This window comes from Ochlerotatus camptorhynchus, unplaced genomic scaffold (assembly GCF_037179485.1).
Source record: "Ochlerotatus camptorhynchus isolate MF236.1 unplaced genomic scaffold, CSIRO-AGI_Acam_v1.1 ptg000343l, whole genome shotgun sequence".
NCBI lineage: Eukaryota > Metazoa > Arthropoda > Insecta > Diptera > Culicidae > Ochlerotatus > Ochlerotatus camptorhynchus.
The window spans coordinates 88227-106499 of record NW_027040831.1 but is presented as its reverse complement, the minus strand read 5'-3'; the positions used below and the strand labels follow the sequence as shown (position 1 = coordinate 106499).

Below are 18273 nucleotides of genomic sequence, written 5' to 3'. Positions count from 1 at the left end.
TGACTTTTTGTCGTCTTAATGAATGTGATGGGGAAAAGCCAATTTAAATGGCGTATAAACCCCATATCTTTTCGCAATACAGTACAAACATTACAAAACAAGCACATCCGTGAACAAGAACATAACATAAAGTGAACATGGCTTCAAATATCAACTGTAGTCAAAAACATAAAAAACATTATAACTCTATCAGCTCCATTGGACATCCATCATCCGAAAAAGATACAGATAGCATAATCGTTACAAACTAGGAGCAATGGAATATTACTCACCTTTCACAATAACGAATCTCACTCGATCCATTAATGCAATTCAGTCAGTCTATGCTTAAATGTTGCCACAGTAGAGTTGAAGTCGAAGAGGATGTAGACTTCGTTGAACCTAGTCGACATAAAGCGGACAGGATCATGAAGGCCGTACAAGGAGTTGCGGGGCTCAAGCAGCAAAAAGTTCCGTTGGCGAAGTAATCGTTCAGGAACGTAAAGGTTAAGTTGACCTAGTAACTCCGGTGTGTCAGTTTTTTCTGTGAGAAGTTTAGCTACAAACACCGCTTGGGCATCCTTGCGTCTCTGCTCAAGCGTCTGCAGTCCCAATAATCTGCATCGATCTCCATATTGTGGTAGGTTTTACGGATCTCGCCACGGAAGGCGTCGTAGGGCATATCTCACAAATTTTCTCTGAATTGCTTCGATCCTACCAATCCAGGTTGACTGGTACGGGCACCATACTACAGAGTTGGATTTCATTTATGTTTTCTTAAAGAATATTAACCTTAGATTGTAAGTTTGATTAACCTTGTGTGTCACGTCCCTCGGACGGTACGCACCTACCTTAACAACACCTTGTCTTCATCGACCGTTGGCATGACTGGCGTTAGGGACGATGAAAGGCAATTTGACAGGGAGAGAGAACAAGCAAACTGCTGATTCATGCAAAGGCCACGGCATCGTAGTAAGGCAATAATTTAATCTAGTGCATTTAGATGTTTTTTGAGCTTAGTCAGTTACAATTATAAGCAGTTACGATTAAAAGTGGTTAGTTGTGAAGTGATGGATTATTAGTTGCATACGATTCATAAATTCCTATTATTATTTATCCTACAGTTGGTTTATTGATTATTCTAGAATTGGTTACCCTAGAATTTATTACCCTACAATTGGTTATCCTACAAGTTGTTTATTCTATAATTTAGTAATACTAGTTTGAACAAAGGTAAGAATTGAATCCTAAACTAACTAAACGAATTAGTAAAAAGCTTATCCTAAAATGTATACCTATTCATGCAGCTTAACCTAAATTGGGAGATCTGGCTCAGTGGAATCGTGGTAAAGGAGGTTAGGAGGCACTAAACGTAAGCAAATTTATATACCCGTATTCTAAAAACTAATTAATTCTTTATTAAAGGAAATTTTAACCAACCTAAAATTCCTGTGGTGGTTCATTGTTTCGGAAATCTCCCTCCAGTTGGCTCGGCCAACAAATTAAAATTTCGTTTACCAAGGAACGATGTCGGATAAAAGTCCTCATAGCGACGCAGTCGCGAGCTCGACTCCCAAATCTCAAAATCGTGCCAATCCAGTGCATAAAGCCACACCGGTGGTTCAGAGTACTTGTGCGAATTGCGATCAGCTGGACGATGATGATATGGTGCAATGCGACACTTGCGATGTGTGGCACCATTTCTCGTGTGTGGGTGTTTCCGCGGACGTCATGGACCATAGTTGGGTTTGCTTGAAATGCGCTACCGCGAAAGCAACCAAATGTGTGAAATCCCGAAGGAAGAAACCATTGCAGAAAAAATCGTTCATCAAGAAGGTGGTTCGGCCAAGTAATGCGAAATGTGCGAAGAAGGTGACCGCTACAGCGAAGCGGGCCGATGGTGTTGGTGTTTCGGATGGGCAACGTGGAGCAGTTCCAGTTGCTACAACGAGCGGAAACAAGGAGCGTGTGAAGGCGGCAGTACAGTCGATAGTGCGCAAAGCCGGTTCAGTTCGAGGTTCAGTTGCATCGGCAGCATCAGCCAAAGCGCGTTTGGATGTGGAACTTAAGCGGATTGAGGCAGAAGAAGCATTGATGCAGGAAGAGATACGTCGTAAGCGGAAATTAGTGAAGAAGAAATTTGACGTCCTGAAGGAGATGGCTGATTTGGAAGGCAGTGGTGAGTCTGTTCCTGATCTGCAGATTTCCCGTAAGAAAGTGGTGGATTGGTTGAAGCATCGAGACGAGAAGCGTACGTCGATCGAAGATTCCAGCGTTGATTCGGAAAACGAAAGCGAGACTGAAGATTCGTGGGAGGATGACGATTCCAGCGAAGATTCGAGCGAGGGTTCCGGAGAAGAGCCAACATCTGTCAGTGAAACGGATCGTGATGACGATGACAGGCGACGCAGGAGATCGACGATGAAACCAACCAGGAAAATACGGAAAGACGCCAGCAGGCCCGTACGCAACAACCAACTCTCCAAAAACGAACTAGCAGCGCGCCAGGTCGTTCCCCGCGAGTTACCTAAATTTAACGGTAATCCTGAGGAATGGCCAATGTTCCTGTCTACGTATGAGGATACTACGAAGATGTGCGGGTATACCGAAGCCGAAAACATGATTCGTTTGAGAAACTGTTTGAAGGGGGACGCATTCAATGCCGTTCGAAGTTTCTTAATGCGACCTGAAACTGTGGAAAGAGCGATCAGTGCATTGAAATTGCGTTTCGGAAGGCCGGAGACAATAATCGAGTACCTGAAGGACAAAATTGTGTCGATGCCGAGTATTAAGCCTGACGCTATGGACAAGCTTGTGGATTTTGCTCTGGAGGTACAAAATCTGTGTGCCACTGTAGAATCTTGTGGAGCACAAGAGTACATGTTTGATATGACGCTGCTGAAGGAGTTCGTCAAGAAACTGCCACCGCAAATACGACTGGACTGGGCGCGGTACAAAAGGAAGCTTTCCAAGGTGCAACTGACCACCTTCAGCCAATGGATTTACAATTTGGCGGAAGATGTGAACGTGGTGTTCGAGCCTCAGTGCCGAGGGAGCAAGAATCAGGAATTTCAACGAGTTCGAAAGGAAAAGTACGTGAATACTCACTCAGAGGTCATTGCCAAGGACAAACATCAGCAACAGCATTCGACTCCAAGCAGCACAGTGACCGGAGACAGCAAACCTTGCCCGGCATGCAAGGGTGATTGCAAAAATCTCGGGAAATGCAAGCGATTCCAGGAGCTATCGTACGAAGCGAGATGGGCGACAGTTCGTGGATTCAACTTTTGCCGCAAGTGTTTACGACAGCACAAAGGTGGTTGCAACTCTGTTGTTTGCGGAAAGAATGGTTGCACCTTCAAGCATCATGTATTACTCCATAAGGATATGTCTGTTCCAGCAGGACCGAGCAGAGGCGCACTTAACACACGTGAACCGCAAAGTCAGAATGAAGAACGCAATGTGAATACACACCAGTCTGGTATGGGTCCCGGTTCTTTTCGCTACTTGCCAGTAACTCTGTTTGGAAATGGAGTGCAGGCAAAGTGTCACGCCTTTTTGGACGACGGATCAGAGCTCACTCTAATCGACCAGGAATTAGCCGAGGAGTTAAATCTGTCTGGAGATGTCCTTCCACTTTGTCTAAAGTGGACGGGTGGCACACACCGGTACGAGTCCAATTCAAGGAGTGTAAACATTGAGATCAGCGGACACGGAGGGAAACGAACGTGGCTTCAGGACGTAAGAACGGTTGAAGAGTTGCAGTTACCCTTCCAATCTTTGGATATGGCTCATCTCGCGGAGAAGCACACATACTTACGTGGATTGCCGGTTGAATCTTATTCAAACGTCCGCCCGCGAATACTGATAGGTCTACGGCACGCCAATCTCATGTTAGTTCGTCGGAGCCGCGAGGGAACGATAGGTGAACCGATTGCCGTGAAAACAAATCTCGGCTGGACGGTGTATGGTGGTTGGACCATGGAGAACTCGTTAAACAACACCAGTCACACTTATCATATCTGTACCTGCAACGAGCAAAGCGAAACATATCTCAACCAAATGGTAAAAGATTACTTTTCCATCGACAGTTTGGTAGTCAAGCCGAACCAGCTCCGAATGTCTAAAGATGACGAACGTGCCATGTCACTGCTTGAATCTCGTACACACTTCAACGGAGTCCGCTACGAAACGGGACTGCTGTGGCGTTCTGATAAAATTCGTTTGCCGGATAATGAAGCTGTAGCAGTTCGTCGTTGGAGATGTTTGGAGAAGCGCATGGAAAAGGATGAGGATCTGGCGAATACCATGAACGAGAAGATTGCGGAATATAGGACGAAAAACTACATCCGTAAGTTGACATCGGAGGAGCTTGCAGCAAAGTACGATCGGGTTTGGTATTTGCCTATTTTCCCGGTATTTAACCCAAATAAACCCGGAAAAGTGCGGATTGTCTGGGACGCTGCCGCACAAGCGTATGGAATATCCTTGAACTCGGCACTCCTCACTGGTCCAGATCTACTAGCATCGTTGGTTGGCATACTATATCGGTTTCGGGAGTATCGGATCGGTGTGTGTGCGGACATTCGAGAGATGTTCCACCAGATGGGGATCATTCCCGAAGACCAGCATTGCCAGCGTTTCCTGTGGGGTGATCGTGATGAAGACGGGCCGAGCACATACATAATGCAAGTTATGACCTTCGGAGCGAGCTGTTCCCCAGCCACGGCCCAGTATGTGAAGAACAGGAACGCCGACAGATTCGAGGAAGAATTTCCGGAAGCGGTAGCCGTCATCAAAGAAGGGCACTATGTGGACGACATGGTGATAAGCGTAGAAACGGAACAGAAAGCGGTTGAGCTGGCTGAAGCAGTACGGTTCATACACATGCAAGGTGGATTTGAGATCCGTAATTGGGTATCGAACTCGTCATTGGTACAACTCAAAATGAACGGAGAGAAGGCGGTTGAAAAGGACTTAAATATTACTACCGAGCTAGCAAACCAGAAAATACTGGGAATGTGGTGGGATACGCGAGATGATGTCTTCAAGTACAAGATTTGCTGGACGAGATTTGATCAAGCGTTGCTCAATGGAAGTCGTTGCCCTACAAAAAGGGAGATTCTCCGGACGCTAATGACAATTTACGATCCACTAGGTCTCATCGATCATTTCCTGATCCTGCTGAAAATCCTCCTGCAAGAAGTATGGCGCGCTAATGTTCAATGGGACGAGAGTATTCCTGAGAATTTGTTCGAGAGATGGCGTGATTGGGTACGTTTGCTGCCAGAGTTAGAACAACTGCGGATTCCTAGATGCTACCGGCAAATTGTGACGTCAACGGAAGCTGCTACTATCGAAATGCACGTTTTTGTAGATGCGAGCGAAAGCGCCATGGCGGCGGTCGTATACCTGCGATTAACGGAAGGCGGTAACGTGGAATGCGCGCTGGTGGCTGCCAAGACACGGGTAGCACCTATCAAGTACACTTCAATTCCACGGCTGGAGCTGCAGGCTGCTGTTCTCGGCTGCAGACTGGCGGCTAGCGTTACACAAAACCTGACAATGAAAATCTCCAAACGCACATTCTGGACCGATTCTCGGAATGTACTTTGTTGGCTACGAGCCGACCACAAACGGTACAGCGCATTCGTAGGATCAAGAGTTAGCGAAATTTTGGAGTCAACAAACCTCCAAGAGTGGAGATGGGTACCAACCCAAATGAACGTGGCTGACGATGGAACACGATGGCGGGACCATCTCGATTTATCATCCAGAAGCAGGTGGTTTAGGGGTCCTGAGTTCCTGATGCAAACAGAGGAGACATGGCCCGAGCTTCCACTGAAATCTCTTTCCACTGAGGAAGACATGAGACCCAGTATACTTCTTCACTACAAAGCTCCGGAACCGGCAATCGACGTTTGCAGATTTTCAAGTTGGCGGCGGCTGTTAGCGGTAACTGGATACGTACTCCGATTTTGCTCGAATCTCCGACGTCGTCATTGCAAAGATTCACCTGTTTCTGGACCTCTGTGATCCGAAGAGCTACGAAAAGCTGAAGCATACCATTTCCGACAAGCGCAACGGGATGTATACCAGGATGAAGTCGCAACATTGGATGCAAAAGTGGCAACAGTTAAGCAGATTCCGAAGACCAGCTCTATCTATAAATTGAGTCCATTTGTAGATGACTTGGGTGTCATGAGAATGAAAGGCAGAACCGGAGTGTGCTCCTATTTACATAGTGACGCGAAGAACCCTGTTATTCTACCACCAGTTCACCCAGTGACATCGTTAATACTTGCACATTACCACGAAAAATATTTGCATCGCAACTACGAGATCGTTGTCAATGAAGTCCGTCAAAAATTTAGCATCTTCCGTTTGAGACAGACTCTAGCCAAAATTCGCAAGAACTGCCAGTGGTGCAAAAACCGAGACGCTCTTCCTCGGCCACCAGAAATGGCCGATCTTCCAGCAGCAAGGCTGTCCGCATACACAAGGCCATTCGCACATGTGGGGGTCGATTATTTTGGCCCAATTGAGGTATCTGTGGGTCGAAGGGTCGAAAAAAGATGGGGTGTTCTACTGACTTGCCTGACGATAAGAGCCGTCCATATTGAGGTAGCCAACACTCTCACAACAAGCTCTTGCATTATGGCTTTAAAAAACTTTATCGCTCGAAGAGGTACACCTGTAGCCTTTTATAGCGACCGAGGAACCAACTTTGTGGGTGCCAACCGGGTGCTACAGGAAATCCATCAGGTAATCGACCAAAATCAACTAATGAACGAGTTCGTTACTTCATCCACGGCTTGGCACTTCAACCCACCAGCGTCGCCCCACATGGGCGGTAGTTGGGAGCGTCTAGTCCAATCGGTCAAGCGCAATCTGGTGGAAGTTCTACGTGTACGACGACCAAGCGATGAAGAGTTAAGGAACGCTCTAACGGAAATAGAAGGTGTACTCAACGCGCGCCCTCTTACTCACGTGCCCATCGACGACGAAGCCGCACCAGCTTTAACTCCCAACCACTTCCTTTTGGGCTCATCTGATGGATCTAAGCCGTTGACGACGATCGATGCGGATACTGCGGTGTTACAACGAGGGTTCCCAACGTCCCAGTGGTTAGCAAACCTGTTCTGGAAACGCTGGATTAGGGATTACCTTCCCGATATAACACGGCGCTCGAAGTGGCACATGAAGATGAAACCTTTGCAGGTAGGAGATATTGTGGTCATTGCGGACCACGAGAACCCCAGAAACTGTTGGCCCAAAGGGCGGGTCATCGGAGTGGTAACCAGCGGAGGACAAACTCGTAAGGCTACCGTGCAGACTATCAGCGGGATCTACGAGCGGCCAACGGTGAAGCTGGCAGTGTTGGATGTCAGGCGCGAGACGGAGTAAGCTGGACCGGAGGACCGGGTCCACGTACGGGGGGGAGTGTCACGTCCCTCGGACGGTACGCACCTACCTTAACAACACCTTGTCTTCATCGACCGTTGGCATGACTGGCGTTAGGGACGATGAAAGGCAATTTGACAGGGAGAGAGAACAAGCAAACTGCTGATTCATGCAAAGGCCACGGCATCGTAGTAAGGCAATAATTTAATCTAGTGCATTTAGATGTTTTTTGAGCTTAGTCAGTTACAATTATAAGCAGTTACGATTAAAAGTGGTTAGTTGTGAAGTGATGGATTATTAGTTGCATACGATTCATAAATTCCTATTATTATTTATCCTACAGTTGGTTTATTGATTATTCTAGAATTGGTTACCCTAGAATTTATTACCCTACAATTGGTTATCCTACAAGTTGTTTATTCTATAATTTAGTAATACTAGTTTGAACAAAGGTAAGAATTGAATCCTAAACTAACTAAACGAATTAGTAAAAAGCTTATCCTAAAATGTATACCTATTCATGCAGCTTAACCTAAATTGGGAGATCTGGCTCAGTGGAATCGTGGTAAAGGAGGTTAGGAGGCACTAAACGTAAGCAAATTTATATACCCGTATTCTAAAAACTAATTAATTCTTTATTAAAGGAAATTTTAACCAACCTAAAATTCCTGTGGTGGTTCATTGTTTCGGAAATCTCCCTCCAGTTGGCTCGGCCAACATTGTGTTTAGTTTGTATTTTGTGTGTATGGGTTTTTTTAATGTTTAATTTGTAATAATAGAACGTTTACACTGTTGATACCAAGTTGAATAGGAATAAGTTCATGTTTTAGGAATAATTAAATATTTGTATCGTAAATCATATTTCAAACCTCCTTTTTCCTCTCCCATCCATGAAACTGTAAATCTCCACTAACCTCGAGACGATCGCGTGTAATCGGTTCAATTCCTTTAACTTGAGATTTTAACTTTAGATTTAAAACATTAATAATGCATAACGAAAAAGATAATTTGGCTCTGTAAAGTTTATTCGATTGAGCCTGTAAAAATAAATTAATTTACAAAAAAAAAATCATTAGGGTGCTCAACACGGATGAGGCTGGCGAGCTGTATGTTGTTTAGAACGAGGGTGACGCGCTTGGCATAGATGGCCCACAGCGACTCACGAAGAGCTACTGAATCCGATCAGTAGCGGTGCGGCTTCTTCCTCTTTCTTCAATGATGTGACGCTCGTGTTGGCTGCAGCTCGCTGCTTGTGGGCAGCCTTTCGTGTATTGGAGAATTATATTCAACGCCACGCGCCGAAAGCACTGCTGATGATGACTGACCGGACACCGTGTGTGGTGATGATTGAATAAGCACCGTTCGGCGAGACCAGATGGAATTCTATTTTGAAATCTGTTGCAGGGAAAGCGCTTTTTGCAGGCTATCGGTGATAATTGTGATCACCATTGCAACAGCTGGACATTTGTGTAATGTTCATTAGTAAACTATTGCAAATTGATAGAGTGTTCATTTTATCAGATTCGTAGAAAACTTTCCAATCGAATGACTTGTTTAGAATTAAAATCCATTCGCTACTGACAGAATTATTAGCGAACAAAACCTGACTACTTTTCGCGTAGCGCGATTGATTTTGTTTTTTTTTTATTATTATTGTTATTGCACCTCCAATATGTTGCCGAAAGACGTAATTCTACGTCAAAACATCTCATATCATGCAGTATATCACATTTAGTTCATGATTCCGCGTATTTTTGCACAAAATGTTGAATATTTTGAATAAAACACACTTGAACAGTTCTATTCTAGTTTGGTTTGTCGTGGAAAGTTGTGAAAAATGGTAGAAAATCGTAATTAAGGGGGAAAAAATTATTTTTGGTTTCCACTCATGAGGAATTACATTCATTATAGTTTATGCACAGGACGTTCTTGCATGATATGTTTCCCTTTAAGGTGGTTCGCTGTGAGATCCTTATTCTCGCTACCGCTTCGAAATTTTAAGTGCACAAATATAAGCTTCCACGACACGTACTGCAATGAAACTGTTACTCCACGTTTGCTGCGCTGCAGCATACATACAGTAGAAATTTCAGGTGAAATGGAACTCTAATTTCTGAGTTTTGTGTAATTGAAAATTTGAGGTGGAAGTGAATTTATAGCCTATGTGGCGGCCATTTTTGAACTCTTCAAGGAATCACCTTAAGCCCCTCAATTATACTTCTATGCCTTTAGTAGTTGAGTGATGAGCATGGCTACCTCTCACCCCAGTGCGTCTGATATCAATCCCAGCCGAGGTCGTTGGGATTTTCAGAGGCTCTATCACACCAAATTTTTAACGCTAAAAATCAGCAATTTTTCGCTGAATTTTGCTGAGCTGAAATTTCAGTAATCATTTCAGCAATATAAAATTACTGGAATTTTCATCAATGTGAAATTTCCTTCTGCTTGACAGAGGTTTACTGAATTATTAGCATATTTAATAAAATTGCTGAAAATTCAGCTAATTCGGCAATCGCATAATTTGACAGCACTTTGCTGATAGAATTCAGCAATATTTATCATTGTACCGAAAAAGCAGCTTTTAAGTTCTAATCATACTGGTTTATTCAACACAAAATTAATTTCGGTTTATTTGAATCATTTTGATTTATTGAAACAAATTCAATTTAATTTCCATGCAATCTTTCGAAGAGATTCGATTGAAGTGTCACTTAGTACCTCATCAACTAGGTTTGCGGTTCCAGCGCCCATAATGAGTGCGATGTTCTCCTCAGTGCAACTGGAATTGTCTGGCTGTAACTGATCGAATTGTTGGTGGTATTGTTTATGCTGCTGTTAGTGGTGGGAATCTGGTGCCCTTATGGGATGTTTTTTTGATGATATGCTGCTTCAGTCTACTGAACTTCCGGTAGCTCATCCTGCAACCTTTTTTAGTGCATGTGATGTGCACAAGCTCCTTATCAAAATGATGTTTATTCTCGTGTACTTTTAAGGTGTCGTCGAAGTCCATCAATATATCCCTCAACCAACTGATGGCAGTAGAAACACTTCAGGGTGTCTGCCATTGCTCACGAGACTGAAGAAAATACAAGGTTGTATTTAACTATTCTACTTACCGAACAACTCCTCCACGTGACAACTGTCAGCTTTCAGATTCAGCAGAGCTTCTGAACTTTCGGAACCATTACGCACTTAATTTGTTGCAGAATAATTACTCAAAAACTACACGCACACTGCACTCAGCGTAGTCGAAAAACAAAAATATTGGCGACTTTTTTATCTTATTTTGACAGAGTGAAAACGATACGATGAAATATGCTGAATTTTCAGCAATCTGGTCAAGTTGCTGGTTTTCAGTTAAAACGAACCAAATTGCTAATTTTCAGTAAAATCGTAGATTGCTGATTGCTTTTCAGTAAATCATTTGGCTGAAATCTTTGGTGAATTTTCGGTGTGTACACTGCCTATAAACGCATATCAGTCCCATATGGATATTCGTCAATTTTAAGATAATAACGCTATCCACTATCAATTGGCATCTACTTTCATAACACATGATAAAACTACGGACTTTGATCATGAAAAATGTGAGAACAACATCAAGTCAGTTTGTCCCATCAAGCAAAGTAATCGCATATCAGTCCCATCCTGAAAATCAATCGTCCAGAAGACAAGTTACAGTTCTGTTTATTTTTATTTTATTTTTTTTGAAGCGCCATATATCTTGCTGATATAACAAATCATGCAAACTTCATTGCAACAGACTTTAACTTGAAAAAAATATCAAGTAAATTACTATTTTTTTCAAATATTTACATGGGAATTGCACTTCGTAACTTTAGCTGCCAGTTATTCAATGCCTACTTTTTCCATCCGGGACTGATATGGGATTATAGGCATTACATTTCTGGTCACACTCTTCGGAAGTGTAGTAAAACCGTTGCGTTGCGTTGCTCCCGACCCTTGTGATGACGGTTTCGATATGTAGGTTCCGGTGTGTAGTCACACTCCCTAGCCCCTGGCGATTGACACTCGAACAGAGACCAACTTTAAATAACGCAAATAAGAAAAAAGTTCTTCCAGGAATGAGATTTCGATATTCACCCTTTAGGTCTACCACTTCAATCTTGAGAGGAAAATTCGACTTTGCTTCCACGAAACGAGAAAAAAAAAATATTCGTAGTTAAGTAACGTTCACCGAATGCTGTGATTATTGGCAATTATCCTCCCTCATTGTGTGCCGCCCACTGCTGTGGCTCGTGGAAACCGAATCGAGAAACTTTCACTAGGAAAATGTTGCAGCTCATTCCGGGCCGTGCCCCGCTGGACTGCGGTCCTGTTCGGGGAAAGTACTAGGGCAAAAGACGACGCCGATTATTCTCTTGACCGTGTTGCGGAAGCGTCGAAAGGCTGGATAGACGATGGCGGCCAATGGAAACAATGAAACCGATCGATCTCTCGAAGGAGTAAAGTTTTTTAATTTCGAAAGTATTCTCTTTCAAGTTTTTGCTAGAAAACGGGGGAGCTTCACTGGCAGGGTAAGATTTTCCGATGGATGGAGAAATTAATCCCCAGAGTGCGAACCTTGGCAATGATAGTTTTTTGTTCTTGGAATCGGTGGTATCGGGCATTGGAATGATCGTCACTGTGATTATCTTGATGAAACTCAGGCCGGCTTTATCATTGTAACCCTGAAACATCGAGCAAACACGTTATCTCTGCAGCAGTTGCTAATTTATTTGAACAGAGTGTTGGTTTGGGCGGGATGAAGGAGGTGGTCGCTTTGAGTACATGCGAATTAATGGGATCATAAAATCGCAAGTGCCATCAACATGTGATACTATCAGACTAATTTATGTCAGGGTGAAATGGTGAAAATTTGTTGCTGATTCTACGCCCCCGAGCCGTAAATTATTCCGTTTCCATCCATTCCCAATATCCATGCTGATGTCGAGGCAGCTGTACTAACTCATCGGTGTGATGGTGGAAAATTGAATTTATATACCACGTAAAAAACCACAACCCTTTCATTATACTCCGACAGCAGCAGTTCAATCGATTCCGACCATTCTGAACTGCCTGTCTGCATTGATGAATGATTGTTCGATGGGTTCAGCGTTGCAGTAAGGAGAGATAATGTTGGGCTCAAGCTGGTGGAAAAGTTAAACCTAATATGATCCGTCATTTCAACTTATTATTGTAAAGAAAGATAGAAGGATTAGTAATTTCCATTTAATTCCATTACCTGTTTGTCATGTGACTTCATCTCGATGAGTCTGACCGTCACAATGCACAACGGTATAGTGCTGGCGACAACTCTCTGTTGAGACAACGGTACCCCATTTCCATGCTCCTCCCCTGATCGAACCCAAAAAAAAAAGTTGTCCTTTCTAACCTCGAGAAAACCACGAGCAATCAGTCCCCTCTACTAACGGGTGTCCACTAAAAAATGAGAATGAAAATAATGGGTCGGGAAACACCCCAGTGAAGTTTACTTTAAACTGATTTATTTCATACAACGGATTAGCTTTAGTCTTCAAACTGAGCTTAGTAAATATTGGCATACGTGTGGTTACTTTTACAATTCAGCAAGCAGAATCCTTCTTAATGCTCTTCTTTTCTTCTTTCCTCTATTTAACGTCAATCTCTGTTCCGCAATCTAGTGCCAATCACCGACGGATATCGATTGACATCCATGAACGGCAATCGAATGTGCAGGAAGGCAGCTTCCACACCTGCGTAAGATATCGCTCCTAAAAAACCTGAATTTATAAAGAGACGAAATGGCAAAATTGAAAAACAATCGATTGTCTGTCAAAGTCATAGGAAAAGCCAATCGAGCAGAAGACCTGTCAAATTGATAAGATCTCTTTATAAATTCAGGCTCTTTAATCGCACCCATTCAACACACATGGGCAGGGTACACGTCAGGTCATGGTTGTAGCCGACATTGAGAATATGTCCCGACAGATTTGGCCGAACTTGATCGAAACTCCTCTTCAATGCGTTCTTTGGTTGGGGACCGATGGAAGCGTTGTAGCGTATGAACTGCTGACGGTGACATATGGCACCAAATCAGCACCATATCAGGTGACTCGTACGTTGAAGCAGCTGGCAAGTGACGAACGAGAGCAGTTCCCCTTGGCTGCACCAGCAGTAGAAGAGGACGTGCATATGGACGACGTTATGTCTGGAGCGGACGACGCCGAATCTGCGGTCGAATTGAGGCGACAAATCGACGCAATGATGAACCGTGGAGGATTCAAATGGGCCTCCAACTGTCCCTCTGTTCTTGAAGACATTCCGAAGGAGAATTTGGCGCTACCGGATTCTAATGGGATCGACTGGGACCAGGATGCAGAGGTGAAAACATTGGGTTTGACCTGGGTTCCCAACGTGGACTGTTTCAAGTTCTCGTTCACGATACCACCACAAACGGATGACCAGATCCTAACGAAGCGACAAGTGCTCTGCTTCATTGCGAAATTGTTTGATCCACTGAGACTGCTCGGTGCGACGATCACAGCAGCAAAAATGTTCATGCAAATGCTCTTGTGGTTGAAGGGAGAACACGGGCAATGTCTGCAATGGGACGACCCACTACCTGGAACGGTGGGTGAGGAATTGCGAGCATTTCACAAGCAAATTCCTGCACTGAACATGATTCGCATATAACGGTGTGGCATAGCACCAAGAGCGGTGCCCGTGCAATACCACTGCTTCTCAGATGTATCAATTCTCGCTTACGGTGCCACAATCTACGTTCGGAGTAAACGACAAGATGGTTCGGTTTCGGTGCACCTTCTGACCTCGAAATCAAAGGTAGCACCTCAATCACTGCCACGGTTGGAGCTATGTGGTGCTCTTCTAGTGGCTCAACCTTGGGTAAAAGGTAGCGGAATCTCTGAAAGCAGACGGCAGCGTTAACTTCTGGTCGGTCTCAACCTGTGTTCTCCACTGGATTCGTTCTTCTCCAGGAATGTGGCCCACTTTCGTGGCAACAGGGTCGCCAAAATTCAAGCGCTGACAGAGGGAAACATGTTTCGGGAAGCACCAATCCCGCTGACCTAATTTCACGCGGAATCGCTCCGAAGGATATTCTCGAGCACGACTTATGGTGGCATGGACCCACCTGGTTAGAGGATCCTCCTGAAGAATGGTCTAAAGGAGCTGGAAACCCACCAGAAGAAGATTTCGAACGACGACGCAATGTGGTGGTTTGCGCTTCGTCGATGAAAAGAGAATTCGTTTCGGATTACTTAGTGAAGTTCTCATCGTTTACTAGGCTAATTCGCACAACAGCTTACTGGCTACGCTTCATGGACAACTTACGGTGTCCAGGAGAACAAAGACGGACAGAATACGCGATTATCCGGAAAGTGCAAGCGGAATGGTTTAACCCTCGAATCGATGAAAACGGTATCCTGCGAGTTGGTGGTAGACTAGCGCACTTGAATCACAACAGACAAAACACCCGATGGTTTTACCCACTAGACATTTATTCACGGAATTCGTTTTACGCTTCTATCACCGCAAACATCTTCACGCTGGGCCTCAACTACTTTTGAGTACGGTTCGGCAACGATATTGGCCACTAGGTGGTAGAAATCTTGCGCGAAAGGTTGTTCGTCAGTGCCAGCGTTGTTTTCGAGTTACGGTTTCGAAACCGTTTTCCAAGACTGGTGTCGATTTCTTCGGACCAGCCCATACCCGAGCAGGACGTGGACGACAACCGGCCAATGGCTTTGTTGCGATCTTCGTGTGCATGGCAACGAAAGCGGTTCATATGGAGTTCATCTCTGATGTGTCGGCAGAACGGTTTCTTCAAGCGTTACGAAGATTCTTTGCCCGCCGAGGACGGAGTACGGATATTTACTCGGACAATGGTACAAACTTTGTTGGTGCCAGGAATCAAATTCAGGATCTGATCGCGTTACTGAAAGGCAAAGAACATCGTGAGACAGTGTCAAAAGAATGTGCGAATGAAGGCATTTTTTGGCATTTCAACCCTCCGAGTGCCCCACATTTCGGTGGGTTATGGGAGGCAGCGGAACGTTCGGCGAAGTTCCACCTTCTACGAGTTCTCGGTAGCAATCCTGTATCACAAGAAGACTTTGTCACTCTGCTAGCACAGGTAGAAGGCTGTTTAAACTCAAGACCATTGACAGCTCTAGCCGATGATCCATTAGAACTAGAAGCGTTAGCACCAGCACACTTCTTGACTGGAGGTTCACTGCTTACTATGCCCAGGCCAGTGACAAGGCCTATACTAACAACAGAGTTTGACAGTAGGCAGCATGTCCCGGGCCCAAAACATTTATTTTGCTGTGCTGTGCCCGTTGTCACAGTATAACGTGTTGTCTACGCACTTGCCACTGGGCTGACTATGCCAAATCCAGATTTACGTGATGTCCATATGAATCACCTCACTCGATGGCAATTGGTCCAGCGGCAGCTCCAAGATTTCTGAATACGTTGGCGTCTCGCATATTTAACGCAGTTTCAAACACGATCAAAACATTGGCAGCCAGCAGTAGAAATGCAAATCGACAGACTTGTTGTTATTGTCGACACAAATCAACCATCCACACAATGGAAGATGGGCCGTATACAAAAACTTAACCCAGCACGGTAACTCGCAACAACTCAAAATTGAGTCGAACATGCTCATTTCAGCAGGAAGATGCATTTTTACTCACTTTTGAGTAAACAACGTTCTCGCGCAGAGTGAGTCAAAACCACTCTGTGATATTTTCAGCCGGGAAGTTTCTTTTTTTTATTTGTTTTGATAAAAAATGGAAATTACCTGCTCCAGGTTCATTTAACTACAGCTGAAGACGACTGAAAACTGTCTTCGCATGCAATTCCTACTTACCTTAATTCATTTCGGTCAGTGTTATACAATAATTTCACCGTTTCTTAGATCGTTTGCTCCGACACAGCTGGCATTTTTTTTTTCTTAGTTACGAATTCGGCTGACTGAGTGGCTTTTACTCAGTTTGACATTTCTCGTTTACTCAGATTTTGACAACCTAATGCATCAGACGATATTGAGTACGATCGACTCACCCGGTGAGTAAGCTGAAGTAAGCGTGAGACGACGATGGAGTCACTCCCGTCATTACAGTACGGACATCAACCGGTTCGATGAAACGTGTCAAGAACGAGCAAACCGATCGTAGTAGCTCTATTAAGATATGTTAGATCGTAGTAGCCATGCGTTTGAGTTTGAAGTTAAATAAATCATTCTTCTAATTATTCTTCGACAGAAGTAGTCGTCTTTCCATAACTCTCTACTATCACGACAGGTTATGGCCCCAGCCATCCTGTAACCCTTGGAAACGGAAGATTGTTAGTCGAAGAAATTTTTTTTTTTCACGAAGAACCGGAAGAATGCAAGCGGAACAGAAGCCCTACCTTTTCGACGGGAAGAACTTCCCTAACTGGAGTTTCCGGATGGAGACGTTATTGGAGGAGCGGCAGCTAATCGATTGCATCCGGCGAGAAGCGGACGAAATTCCGGAGATCCAAGTGGCTGAAACGGATACGGCACAGGTAAAGGCGCAGAGGGAGACGAAGCTGGCGGAGCGGAAACTTCTGGAAGCTCGTTGCAAGTCGTTGCTGGTGGAGAAGATCGCAGATTCGCAGCTGGAGTACATCAAGGTCAAGTCTACTCCGAAGTCGATGTGGGCAACGTTGCAGAACTTGTTCGCGAAGAAGGGAATTTCCGGCCAGTTTTACCTACTGAAGCAACTGGCCGTAATGAAGTACAGCGAAGCGGAACCGATGGAAGAGCACCTGCTGCGGTTCGAGAGGATCATCCAGGAGCTGGGCTCGGCGGGCATCGTGATGCACGAGCGGCTGGTGGTGTTCAATTTGCTGCAAACCATACCGAAATCGTTCCAGCAGCTGGTGACAGTCCTCGAAACCCTGCCGGCGGAGCAGTGCACATTCGAATTTGTGAAGGCCAGGTTGCTGAGTGAAAACGTGAAGCGTCAGAACAACTACGAACCGGAAGGCACTCTGGATGGTGAGTCGGCGTTTTTCAGTGAGCGGCCCAAGATGAAGTGTTTTTCCTGTGGCAAAGTGGGTCACAAATGCGCAAACTGCCCCATGAAGAAGGACTTGGACCAACGGAAGTCGTCCGGGAAGCCGAAGAGGAAGGAAAAGGCCAACGTCGCTGGGTCCGGAGTGGCGTTTGTAACGGAGTCGGACGGTGAAGCGAAGCGTGACGGTGGGAGTCTGAGTCAGTTCTGGTGGATTCTCGATTCAGGTGCCTCCGAACACATGGTGCATTCAGCGGATTGCCTTCGAGACGTGGTGAAGCTGGACAATCCGGTGCCAATCGTGGTGGCCTCCGGGAAGGTCGTGTACAGCTATCACTCCGGCACGGTAAGCATGGTCTCGATGGTCCGAAAGCGTCAAATCAGCAGCGTGGTGAATGACGTCCTGTACGTGCGGGAACTGCAGTACAACCTGTTTTCCATTCGGCGCTTCGACAAGTTTGGGATGCGTGTGACGTTTGAAGGTGATGCTGTGGAAATCAAGCACGGCAGCGAAGTGGTTACCACTGGTAAATTGTCCGGCAAGCCGTACGTGCTGAACGCCACCGTGAAGCGTGGACCAGTGGATGGAGCGCTCTGGTAGCCTTGCCGGTGAACGAGTACAAGCTGTGGCATCGGAGGTTCGGCCACATTGGCAAGAGTGGTCTGAAGACTCTGGTGCGCAACGAGATGGTCAACGGCATGGTGCTGAGGAAGGACGCATTTCAAGACAACGAAGTGTGTGAACCTTGTGTGCTTGGGAAGCATGCGAGACATACCAGTACCGAGATCCAACAAGCCGTTGGAGCTGGTACACAGTGACGTGTGCGGTTTCCTGACCCCGACA

General features: G+C 45.1%; 2 protein-coding genes across 2 annotated transcripts; both read left to right on the top strand.

Annotated features, from left to right (window-relative positions):
• The first annotated feature begins 1506 nt into the window (after nt 1–1506).
• On the top strand, nt 1507–7386 carry LOC135708970 (uncharacterized). Its single transcript, XM_065231165.1, has 2 exons — nt 1507–5586; nt 6733–7386. Exons 1-2 carry the CDS (start codon nt 1507–1509, stop codon nt 7384–7386), a joined length of 4734 nt encoding a protein of 1577 aa, XP_065087237.1.
• A 5931-nt stretch (nt 7387–13317) lies between these two features.
• LOC135708969 (uncharacterized) lies at nt 13318–14058 on the top strand. The gene has a single exon (XM_065231164.1). The coding sequence runs from the start codon at nt 13318–13320 to the stop codon at nt 14056–14058; it is 741 nt and encodes a 246-aa protein (XP_065087236.1).
• Nucleotides 14059–18273: the final 4215 nt, after the last annotated feature.

Bases quoted from the DNA above. Each gene is read 5' to 3' on its own strand.
- LOC135708970 (XM_065231165.1), top strand. From the start codon at position 1,507: ATGTCGGATAAAAGTCCTCATAGCGACGCAGTCGCGAGCTCGACTCCC. The intron at 5,587-6,732 runs GTACTTTGTTGG...CGGGTGCTACAG, and splicing joins TCTGGACCGATTCTCGGAAT to GAAATCCATCAGGTAATCGA.
- LOC135708969 (XM_065231164.1), top strand. From the start codon at position 13,318: ATGGTTGTAGCCGACATTGAGAATATGTCCCGACAGATTTGGCCGAAC.